At 35.1% G+C, this 13,216-nt stretch overlaps 1 protein-coding gene across 1 annotated transcript in view; it reads right to left on the reverse strand.

Annotated features, from left to right (window-relative positions):
- EDIL3 (EGF like repeats and discoidin domains 3) overlaps positions 1 to 13,216 on the reverse strand; it is a 411,761-nt gene that overhangs the window by 253,378 nt on the left and 145,167 nt on the right. The window contains exon 3 of the mRNA XM_070412295.1: positions 4,651 to 4,680. Within this exon, the coding sequence (XP_070268396.1) occupies positions 4,651 to 4,680 (30 nt within the window). The remainder of the gene's footprint in view (positions 1 to 4,650; positions 4,681 to 13,216) is intronic.

The raw sequence follows: 13,216 nt of genomic DNA on the forward strand, positions 1-13,216 counted from the left end.
GGGAAAGAAAAAAACCACACAGATTTTTAGTGACATCAATGAGCTCCTCATTCTAAATTTTGTGAGTCAATAACATCTCCTATTACTTAAGCAACATTAAATTGGTGCTTCAGTTACAAATAAAATAATCATGTCACTATACATAAATATTTTTAAACATGTGCATTGCTAGATATTTACAAACATTACTGAATAAATGATAGCTTCAAGCTTGATTATGAGGAATTTTAGTTATTTTACATATTTCTTAAGAATAAGATCTTAAGACTTTTAACTATTTATTTCAAGTCCAGTTTTATACTTTTGGGTAAAAATGATAGATTATAAATATATATCTATATTCATAGGTATGTAAGTAAAGATATTACTTTTCCCTCTTTTATTACTTTAATTCTTAAACCTGTTTAAAGAGGAAATCTTTAATCTCTCAAATTCCTACTGTTACCAGAATTCTGTACTAGAGTGAAGTTTATCTTAGTGAACATATGAAAAAAAAAAACTATCTACATATAACAGGGATTTAAAAAACTATTTTTCTCACAGTTCAAAATCACTATCACACACTTACAAATAAGGAAGTTTTGTTTCAAAAAAAAAGTGAACACTGTCCAACCTTGTGGCTCAGGGGTTGAGCATTGACCTATGAGCCACGAGGTCATGTTTTGATTCCAGGTCAGGGCACATGCCCGGGTTGTGGGCTCGATCCCCAGTATGGGGTGTGCACGAGGCAGTTAATCAATGATTCTCATCTTTGATGTTTCTACCTCTCTCTCCCTCTCCCTTTCTTCTCTGAAATCAATAAAAGTATATTTTTTAAAAAGGTAAGCACTATTTGGTCTTTTCATGAAACTGACCAAAACTAAATCTTAAGCAGCAAAGTTTTCTTCCCTATTGCACTGAGAATCTACAAATAATGATTTTGTTTTTCAAGAGATTGTAGAAATTGGTCTTTTACATATTAGGTTTTAATATTTAATTCTGTTTAGCATATATTTATGAACAAGAATATACTTGATAAAATAATTAGAAAAGTTAATCCAGGCACTAGAGGGGAAATATTCAGTTCCGTATAAAATGGAGAAAATTTTTAACAAATGTAAAAAACAAGAATGCCAAGCTCTATTTCAGACCCCCAAGGAAATAAAGCGCTAAGATTGGAATGCAAAAGCAACTCTTATTCATTAGAGAATAATGTGGTAAGATATCATTCCTTTTCAAAATGCATGAACTGTTGAATAATTGAGTATAGTCGGCCATGTAGAATTAAACTCCATACAAAAACAGGAAAAAGATCTGAAAGGAATCTGTAGCAAAGTGGAGAAAATCATAATATTCACTGCAAATACAAATGTTTTGTAGAACTAAAATTTAATATTCCCAAAGTTAGAGAAGAATATCTAATCTGTCCTGTGTTTAGCTGTATAGATATATAACACATTTGTGTTAAGCCATATATACGGCTTATTTAAACTATAAATATATAGATATAAAATTATTGTGATAAATATATATTTTTACATAAAACTATACTTTCAAATCTTTACTACTGCTAGCCAATGTTACATTATACATGCAGATTATTAGTGTTCTTAGTTGTACTTCCTCAATGGCCAAACTGAGCATTTAAAAGATTAAACATGTCAAAAGATTTGGAAGAAACAAATGAGAATGTTGAAGCTCTGGTCATAACAAATCACTCTTTTCTTCATCTTTGGTGGGCATCACAGATGTCGAAATGAGTCTACAATAAACTATTGTATCCAGGAAGTAACCTCTATCATCATTACCCAATAGTATCAGATGTTAATAGGCCACAAATACAATTTTACATTTAAGTAAATGATAGCATTTATAAACATATGAAGAACACTATGACTTTTGTAGTTTACTATTTTTTTAATTTAGCTGATTGCTAAAAAGATTTTACCATTTATATTCATCTGAATATTTAATTTTTCTAATCATAATTTTTCCTAAATGTTAACTCAGTATTAATAGCTAGTTTTATATAAGCCCAAACTCAGTCCCTTTGATATTAAAAAAAAGACAATTAAAGCAATAAAAAAATCTACCCATAGGCAAGAGAGACAGAAAATTAAATATTTGTTTTTAGGTAGTATGAACAAAAACACTAAGTTGTATTTTGACTAATTATTGCCACTGATTTCCATATAGCCACAAGCTTTCCACTGTCAGTTTTGACTGATTTTTATCTCATTCAATAATATTTTCCATTTTTGCCTTTGTTTTTTAAAATATATTGGGGTGACATTGGTTAATAAAATTATATAGGTTTCAAATGTACAATGCTATGATAACATAATCTGTATATTTCATTGTGTTTATCATCATCCAAACTCAAATCTTCCTATTTTTTGGCTTTGTTTTAATTCATAGTAATTTCGTCAATTTGATACTTAAGTCATATATCTAAAAAAGTAAAATAATAGCTAAAACGATCAAATAAATTAACAGGAATGAGTAAATTTACATATCAATAAGCCTGATTTGATATACCTTATAGTTAATAAATTAAATTATATCTTTATTAGATCATTTGTAGCAGTCAAGTTTCTAATGTAAATGTCCTAATTTTCTAAATGACATAGACAAAAGTACTGGTATAATCAGTTTATGAAGCCTCTCACTATTATGAAACTTAAATAAATGATAATTGGATTTGTGCAACATGGGAGAAGCAGCCACTGACTTAACTTTATTAAAGAGTGTTATTTCATGAAATTTAACCTTAATGTGATTCACCTTTCAAAAGTTGTAAACTGATTTGATTTCAAAGTTACAAACTGAGCTGCTTTTCACACCCATAGATACATACACACATACACACACACACACACACACACACACACACACTCTTACTATTTGTAAATCTTTGGTTTTTGTAGACATATTTATTAGACAAAGTCTTACGAATTCAGTAGCACACTTCTGAAACTATAAGGAAATAACTGATGTTGCTATCTCATAAACAAATTCTGAAGAAAATTTCAAAAGGGAGTTTTGAAAAATTATTTGAATAATAGCAACATAATTGGATTTCGTTTATCACCTCTGAAGGTGATTCATTTGGAGGCACAGTATCTGTTATGGCAGCTTAAAAAAATATGAATCTCATTAGTTTGTAATTAGATATTAGGATGTAACCAAGTTTGAAGGAATTTCTTGTATAGTTCATAAATGTGTTTTTACACTCAACGAAATGAGATGTTTAAATACCTGAACATAATATTCAACTAAGATAAAAGAAGCTTCAGCTAGTTACAGGTGTTAGGTGAAACTGCCCTAGTAAATTAGTTGCTACAAAAAAATGTTCCTTTGGTTAATGCAACCCATCAGAACATTCAGAGCAGAACATTTCTCCATGAGGAGAAATGCAGATGTGATGTACTATGTACCTTCTCTACAACGTTACACAAAAAAAGGCACTTGCTTTTGCAATGGCAATTTAGAGGTTCAAATAAGAAGAATAAGGCATGTTTGAAAAAAATAGCTCAAGACGGAATGAAGCATGAAAATATTCTAAACAGAATCATTGTTTTAATGATGCTGAAAATACCATGCCTTCTCTACCATTTTTATTCTTCATGATACTCAGTTCTCACTTCAGCCTGTGCTTACCAAATAGATGATTAGCTGGATAAGAAACATAGAGTCATGATGCCATAGTTTTTAAATAAAGTGAGTATTTAAGGCAACAACATAATTTTTATCCTTAAACTTAAATGAATATCATTTTCAATGCTGGTTATATATTTTATAATGCAGTATTCTATATAGAATGTCACAGTTTTGACAGTATATTGTGTCATTTTACTTTATCCTCCCTATTTTATTATTTTTTCTGCATTTTGTCATTTTAGTTTTTTTCCTCCTCATTTTATTGTTTTAGACTTTTTAACATTATTTTTTACTGATTTCAGAGAGAAAGCGAGAGGGAGAGAAAGATAGAAACATCAATGATGAGAGAGACTCATTGATTGGCTACCTCCTGCATTCCCCCCACTGGGGATCGTGCCCACAACCTGGGCATGTGCCCTGACAGGGGATCGAACCATGACCTCCTGGTTCATAGGTTGACATTCAACCACTGAACAATACTGGTAGGGCTTATTGTTTTAGGCATTTTATGGAAAGTTTTAATTTCCTTTATTTTTTAATGTTGATGTGATATTTTGTGTTATTTTTTCCTCTGTTCTTTCCTATTTTTATTTATAACTCCAACATCATTTAGTCTGGAGTAGAAAGTCCAAGAAATTATAAGAGTAAATAAGTAAACCTATACCAGTTTTCTGGTTGAAACCTTAACAGTGGTTCTCAACCTTCCTAATGCCGCGACCCTTTAATACGAACCCGTTAAGGTTACGTCCACATTAGACAAACTGTCCTGACAGTTCCTCATGTTGTGGTGACCCCCAACCATAAAATTATTTCCGTTGCTACTTCATAACTGTAATTTTGCTACTGTTATGAATCGTAATGTAAATATCTGATATGCTATATGTGGTTTCCGATGGTCGCGACCCACAGGTTGAGAACCACTGCTTAGGACATGCACTTCAAAGGATTGTGTCTCCATTATTAATAGCATTAAGTTAAATAAGAATAATCTTTACAGAATAGTAACTTTACCTGCTGAAGTTGGCTCTTCCTCATCGGAGGCTACAGTGTCGGGGGGAGCAGAGGGAGAAAGAGAGACAGAAAAAGAGAGATTGAGATTTCATATTTCTAAACAATGACCACAAGTTCTTAACTTGAAATTCAGTGTATATATTAGAAATCTGTCATTAGATAATTAGGTAATGACAGATTAATGGGTATTTACATTAAATTAACAATTATATACTCATACTTCAAAATATGTATATATTGGAAAAGACCATTCTGATGTATAAATTTGATTTTTCTTTCCTTTTGCAAATAAGATTGACCTTATTTAGAGTGTAATTATTATAACTAATATTGTTTAAAATATGTTATACATATCATGAAAATACCCCACTGTAAACCACTTTGTTGGAACTTTTTATTAGCAAAAAAGAATTAAGTTGTTCCATGAGATAGAAATTATAAATAAGATAAAAGTTATTAAACCTTAAGAGTGAGACAGAATCACTTTGGTTGTTGGTTAAGCAGAAATATTCTAGTTCTCCCCGGGGCCCCGGTCACACATATATACGCACCACACACACAACACACTCACGTCTACCACATATCTCAGGACTCAGTAGTAGTGATTCTTTGCTGAGGCCACAGGAACCTTTATTATAAACTTACCCCATGTGTTTTTGACACAAGAATTCTACAGCCCACTGCAACAGATAAACATGGATATTATGATAGGAGAGGCCATAAGATGAAAATACAACTTTATGTTAAAGCTGTAGTTCTCAACAGTGAATCTGTATTAGAATGCTAACTCTGGGTCCCCTCTCAAGCCAGTTAATTCAGAATCTCTTTCAGCAGCACCAAATTCTAGCCAGGATTGAGATATGACTAAGTAACATCAATACAAGGTAACATGAACTGTAACTCAAAGTGTGAATCATTCTGATTTCTGTTTTTAGAGGGAGCAGCAAGACTCCAGGGTAATGATCTATGGCTGGGTGTATGTGGGGGTGGAGCATGGTGATTACAATAGTGAAAAAAGAGTTTATCTGAAGTAGCTTCACAATTTTTCCTAGAATCCACCCCATTGCCTTTATCCTAATAGACACTCCGTGAGTAGGTATTTTTGCTCCGTGTGCAAGTGCAGCTTACCCCGAATATTACTCTTGAAATATGTGACACCAGCCAGCACTATTTCATTTGATTCATGAAGTTTTAAAATAAAAATTTACTCAGCTGAATTGCTTATAAAGGAGCTTTGTTCCCAGGTGATTCGTTAATCAAGGTAGCCCTGTGCAACCAGGGAGCAGTCTCCACTCTTTCCCGTTAAGGTTACGTCTGCACAGAGTCCACATTAGACAAACTCACTTTGTGTCCTGACAGTATTTTCCTCTCAGGCTGCTTGGCTTGTCTCCTTGGCACATAAACAAATGAAGAGAGCAAGCACAGTTGGCATGCATGGCGTGGAGAACATAAATATTTAAAAAGCTGTAAGCTTCTTTATCACGTCCAAAATATATCATAACATGTTCAAAGAGGAAAATTATTGGTAACTTCCAGGAATTCCTTTTTTAAGAAAAGACCATAGGAGTTTGTGGAAGTGCTGACTTAGATGGGTTGTCAGTAAGAGGCTGGAGATTCAAAAGCGGGGGGGGGGGGGGGGGGGGGGGGCACTTATGACTAATCACTTTATGTGTGGAACTCAATTTATAAAGCAACCAATGAGATGAAAATTACTCTTATTTGAAAGATGAAGATAATGATGTCAGAGTGACTGGGCAATTTGTCTAAGGTCAATTGCATTTGAGCTCATGTCAGTGTGACTTTAAAACCAAGCTCTTTCCACTCTGCCTTAGTGTCTCAAAAAGTGCTGATTCCATATCCACTGAGAAAAAGTGAAGAAGGCAGAAATGGTCATGAAACCAGGACTGACTAGAGCTCTGATAATGTTAGTCGAACGTAAGCACATGGGTGAAAACACACACACACACACACACACACACACAAATAAAACACCTGGATGTAGGGTCTGAGAGAGAAAACCCCTTGAAAAATAAAACTCCCGCTGGGAAACTTCAAGCCCCATTCCATCCAGGGCTAGATATAGAAAGGTGAAATCGTGACTACGGAGTTAAATAAAATATCCTAAGTTTGTGATGCCTAAGGAAGATTAAACCTAAGTTTTATTCCTTAATCATTTATGGATATGCAAGGAATTTTAGGAAAGAATGAGCAAGCACTGAAGTAAACACAGTTTCAATTTTATAGGAGTCCTGGCAATTAGAAATGCCTTAAAACTAAAGCTCCTGGGGCAACTAATATACTATCCTACACTTGAACCAATAATACCTGAAAGCTTCCTTTTTACAAATTAACATATTAGAGTCAAAAGGTATACAAGTCTGCATAAAACTGTATTCCTATGCATCATCCCTATGGTTTTGGTTCCTTGTAATATGCAGATGTCAGTAGCCAATATTTATGCTACTATAATACATGTGTGTGTGAGTGCGCACACACACACTCACAAAAGCACATAGAAGGGGTAACATTGGTATTAATTCACTGTCTCCATGATCTCTGACAAAGATGGCTTTGTACACTAACTGAATTACTAACCAAAGTGTTATGAACTATTAACAGATGGCAGCTAGATCCCCACAAGTACATGTAAGCCTCAAAATGGGCACAAGAAGCCTATTTGGTGATATTTAAGTGAAATAAGTATCACAGAAGGTATGAAAGTCAGTTTCATAGGCAAGTTCCTCTAATCCTGAAAACTGAAAATACATGCACCAAGCAGAATGAACATAAACTAACAAATGATTCTGTATGTTGGGGTCCAACCCCAGCAGGTCCAGGGGTTCCCAAAGGTGTGGATGGAGTCGGCAAAGAAGGAATGACACCGAGACAGCATTCAGTTGATCAACAGCCTAGCCAGGTTCTCTAGCCAGGTTCTAGCCAGGTTCTCCAGCCAGGTTCGGTCTTTATTGTCCTGTTACATCTGTATTTATACCAGTTGATTTTAATCCTATCCATTCTATTCCAAAGGTTAGGGTGCTTGTTATCTCCATTCCAAGGTCACTACTCTATTGTTCTGTTAAACTACAAGGAAGTAACTGAAGGAGATTATCCTAAGTGATTGTTTGTAGTTAAAGTGATTAATTACCCACCTGGCACTCAGTTAAGGGTTTTTATTCCCTTCCTTAGTCCTATTAATCTCTAACTCCAGGAAAAAAAAATCCCCACCTTGGGAAACAACCTCTCTCAGAGAGGTGACCTTGGTTAAAACACATAGCGCTAAAAAGGGGAGCAAATATTTTAAGAACACTATGCCATATACGCCAGGTCCCTTGAAACATATGCTGTGCAGATGTTTCTTCCCTGCAGCAATTGTGTCAAGCAGCAAGGATGGACCATCTTCCAGCATCTGTATTGCTCTGCCTGGTCCCAATGCAGAAGGGTGCATGGAAATTATGGTGATAAAAAAAGGCATTTTATATATATATATGATATACAGAATTTAGCTAAGTCATTGCCCATCGCGAATAACCCTGGGTGTTTGTTAAAATGCCCCAGATCCACTGAATTTGAATTTGGGGTGTTAGCCCAGGTTTCTGCATTTTTAGAAATCTCAGCATGTGACTGTTAGGAACACTAAATGTTCAGAATTATGGCTCTACCCATCCAAGTTTGTTGTAGTGGGAAAGAGCCACGGTGCAGTTGTTGGAACCGCATGAGTAAACTACCAGGCATACAGGAAACCTTTTGCAATGTGCACCGTGGTTGCTTCACCAATTTTCAATGCTCCTTCCCATAGAATATCTTCAGGTTTACTGAGGTATCTACGTCAATCCTTGGGGAAAGATGATTCCTCTTTTGAATTCAAGAGGAAGTCTGCATCTCTGAAGTGAGTGAATCTTCCCCCTTTCCTGACCACAGTTACTGGTGTAGGTAGGAATATGATCCACTGGGGACAAGAATGTGTAAGAACAGATTTGTGTGTGCTTGGGTGAGGACAGGCTCTCAGAAAGGAGGGCTCCTTGTGTTTCTGAGAATGTGATTGGGAATAACCCTCTTTCTTTCTTCTTTGCATATGGATAAGGAAGTCTGTGACCCCAGAGGTAAGTTGGCAGGCATCTTGCAACCATGATGGATGCCACCTTTAGGGAAAAGCCAATCCTACCCGGAGGCAGAGTGGAGAAACAGAAAGCAATTAGAATATCAACGATATTGTTTGAGCCACTGACTTGGGACTGGAGCTCTACTCTTTATTGTTTATCTAGTTTTAGTGAAGCTTCCTCTTATTTGCAACTAAATAACATTCTGCTACAACCGTAAACACTTTTGTTGTTCCCATTTACAATATATTAGAATGCATAAGGAATAAATTCTCTCTGAGACAGGGGAGACCCACATACACACAGCCCTGGGCTGCGCTTTCAGAGGGCAGCTGAGATTTTATTCTCGCCACCATGTTTTGATGAAATAAACCTATTTATCTAATTTTGAAGCTGGTCATTGTTATCTTCTGGACAGTCTGGCGTGTACCTGTTCATGAACTGGGTTGGTGCTTGGAGAAAGGAGAAGGTATCCTGTAGACTTTCTTCAAGTTTATATTGCTATCTACTAACTTTCCTTCCTCCTTCCCTACCCCCTCCTTTTATTCCTTTCTCTTTCTCCTTTTTCCATAGTATCAAAGGTCAAGTACCAGAACTACTTAAACCCAATGGGCTGAGTATTATCCTAATATACATATGATATTTAAAAACACATACTTAATTATGGATAGGCTCTATTCTCTTAATGTGGTCTCAACAACTCTTATACTTTCCATCTTTGTTTATTTCATCCTGGTGCTTTAAATAAACTTTAATAATTTAGAAATTCCAACCATTCAAAATAATTCTATACTCATTGTGGCTCACCATCAAATGGAATAAGCTCATTGTGAAATATATAAAATACTAGAGGCCCGATGCACGAAATTCGTGCAAGGGGCTCGGCCCTCACAACTGCAGCAGTTTGCCTTGGCCCTCACAGCCCCAGCTTCATCCGGAAGGTCATCTGGAAGGTCGTTTGGCTGTCCAGGTCTAATTAGCATATTACACTTTTATTATTATAGATATTTCTTAGCATTAATATCTATTTAATATATGGATGTTACTCAATTCATATTGACTTATGGATCATTTTGTTTACTATATCATAAATCAAGTTAATTATATACTGAATATGCTTTGAAAGTATACAATTATCTATAATTCATTATCTCCATAAGCAAAGCAACAATAAATATGTATTCTTGTATTCTGACAATATTTTAGAATGTTTTTATTCAACTGCTAGAATGCAAAAATAACAATGATAATATTTATGCATGATTATTCATGCCTGCCCAGATGTTAAAAGCTATAAATGTGTGTGTATTTATTAAGGCAAAGAAGAATACATTATCATTTCAAATTTGTGAATTCAGTCATTTAAGTAGGTTATGGAGTTGCTTCTGGAAGCATTCAAAGAATTATTTAGGGAGAGGTTTTGGTTTATATGCTCAATGTTTTATTGTTTGTTTGTTTGTTTGTTTTGTTCATTTGTTTCTTGGCCCATGGCTCAATGAAGACATGCCTCAGGACTTAAAATTGCTATTAGCAACATCTTTTTGAAAGCATAAAGAGAAGTGTAAGTCTCTCCTGGCCAAAGATTTCAGACAGCATATGATGTGGTCAGGTCTACACTCTCTGAATTGCAGATTATCCGGAGCAGTAGACAATGTTACTTGCATAGAAAATGTTCAGAAAATCATGACGTCTTCTCTATTTTGTCAGTATTTACATGCATTTTGATTCCTATGTTATATTTATAGGATGCCATATATTTGATTACAGTTAATAATATGCAATACATAAAAATAATTATGTACACATGCAATTAATATATAAGTATATATTTATTTGTTTGTTTAGTAGTCTTTCCCCTTAGACCAGGAGTTTCATAAGGATAGGGCAATATCTTTTCTGCTTACCATTATACCTACAGCTTTTAGAATAGTGTCTATAACACTGTAGGGCTCAATTAATATTTGTTAAAAGAAATAAAATACAAATAGATATTTAAGCCCAGCTGGTGTTGCTCAATGGTTGAGCATTAACCTATGAACAGGAGGTCAAGGTTAGATTCCTGGTCAGATCACATGCCTGGGCTCAATCCCCAGTAGGGGGCATGCAGGAGACAGGTAATCAATGATTCTCTTTCATCATTGATGTTTCTATCTATCTCTCCATCTCCCTTCCTTTGTGAAATAAGTAAAAATATATTTTAAAAATAAAAAATAGAAATATAAAAAATAGATATTTAATACAGTCCTCAGAAATTGGTAATAGCAACTTTTAAGTCCTGTTACTCAATAAAATTTAGCTCCTTCACTATGCTACATCACTTGACTTACCAAAAAAAAATGACTATATCTTCATCTATGTTAGAGTAATATAAATCTATATGTACTTTTATATGTAATAATTTACATAATTGTAAATCAGATTTTCTTTCTTGGGTAGGTTAAAAAGACAATGGTTGCTTTAATGACCATTTGATCATCTCAAGAAAAAGTAAATCTGTGATTTTAAACTAATTCAAAATCATCAAAGGATAGATTATTAATTAAACAGATTCATTAAAGTAGAACTGCAAAATGTGCTTTCTCTGTTTAGTGGTTATATAGCTCACATGGGTTTTATAAGCTACTTATACAGTGAATCATACTAACAGCAATTACCAGTGCGAGTGTGATTTTCTCATTTTAGAAAGAGGTACAAATGGCGAAATAATAAAGAATGAATAGATATTTTAGTTTCATTTTTTGCCACTGTGTTAAAAAAAACTACATAGTTTGTAAAACTAGGCCACAATATTGGGAAGCTAAGAAATAATATGACTCAAGTAGCCTATATTCATATAGCTACTATTAAAGATTTCAGGACATGACTGAGACACATTTTCCTACTAAAGGAAGCACTAAAGATTTTTAATTTAGGCGATTTGACATTACAAAGGCCTTATAATTCACATTTCATGTATCTATTCAATTTTCCTCAACTTTTGTTCATTTAATGTGCCCTTCCTCACTATCCAAATTCATCCCATCCTTGTGGACTGAATTCAAATCTTAGCACCCTCAATTCCCTAGTATTCATGTTAATCTCCAGATTTATATAGTCATCTTCTTCCAATTCCCACTGGCTTTTAAACTGTAACTGAAATCCAGTTCTAAAGAAAATGGCAGCAATATTTTCCATTCTTGTTCCCTAACTGAATATTATCCATTATTCGTCTTTTAAGAGAAATGGTTATATTTTAATTTTGTATAGTCATTATAACTAGTGCTGAGTAAATTCTTTTGGAAACCTATCCAATTTTACAGATGAGAAAATGAAGTCCAGTAAGTAAACTTAATGACTGGTTTTATGTTATTGTGAGCCATATAAAGCGAGAATTGGAAGGTAAACCTATAATATATTTTAAAAATTCACAGATAAATAGAAGAAACTTGTGAGGAATAGAGCAGATCAGAAATTAATATAAATGATTGCTCAGATTTCTCAATTTCAGCAAAATTAATTCATAATCTATCTGAAAATTTAATATAGGAGAGGGAATAATTCTTCAATGAGAATGTTGTTTAATGAGACTAGGAAAGCCATGAAGCTCAGGTTACCTGTTCATCATATGTGAATGTCCACAGCAACTGACAGAAGGACCCTGATACCATTACGCTTATGTTCTGTGGATTTATGTTTATGTATGTATGGAGACTGCTCACTCCAACCTCAATTCATTCCCATAAAACTGGGCAAATGAGCTAATCTAAAAAGTAAATCGGCTAAAACCAAAAGAACAAAAATCTAAAAGGTAATGGGTAGATCAGCAATATTGGTACAAATCTCAGTGACAGCACCCACTTAAGGAAACCACAGAAAATGTTCATGTCAAAGGAGATCGTGTAATTAAGGATATTGGCAAAAACAAACATTGCTACAATGAGTTAAGATTTGCATTAGAAAATAGAGGTATGTTTAATATATCTAAATTACCACCTAAAAATTCACCTCAAAGGGCATTTTGAAGTAAAATTATTAAACATCACACTACATAAGGGTTGGGCAAAAGTAGGTTTACAGTTGTGAGTTCATGAAAGACTTTATTCTTATATTATTACTAGAGGCCCAGTGCACAAAAATTTGTGCACTTGTGGGGGGGGGGGGGGTCCCCCAGCCCGGCCTGTGCCCTCTCGCAGTCTGGGACCCCTCAGGAGATAACGACCTGCTGGCTTAGGCCTGCTTCTGGGTGGCAGAGGGCAGGCCCAATCCCTAGGTGCAGCCCCTGGTCAGGCTCAGAGCAGGGCTGATTGGGGAGTTGGGGTGCCGCCCCGTCATGCACAGAGCAGGGCGGATCGTGAGGTTGCGATGCCACCCTCAGTCACGCTCAGGGCAGGGCCGATTCGGGGGTTGGGGCACCGCCCCCTGTCACACTCAAGACAGGGTCCATGGGGAGGTTGCGGCGCCACCCCCTGTCATGCACAGAGTAGGGCCAA

This window comes from Myotis yumanensis, unplaced genomic scaffold (assembly GCF_028538775.1).
Source record: "Myotis yumanensis isolate MYYU_CA2020_CCGP unplaced genomic scaffold, mMyoYum1.0.hap1 SCAF_4, whole genome shotgun sequence".
NCBI classification, from domain to species: Eukaryota; Metazoa; Chordata; class Mammalia; order Chiroptera; family Vespertilionidae; genus Myotis; species Myotis yumanensis.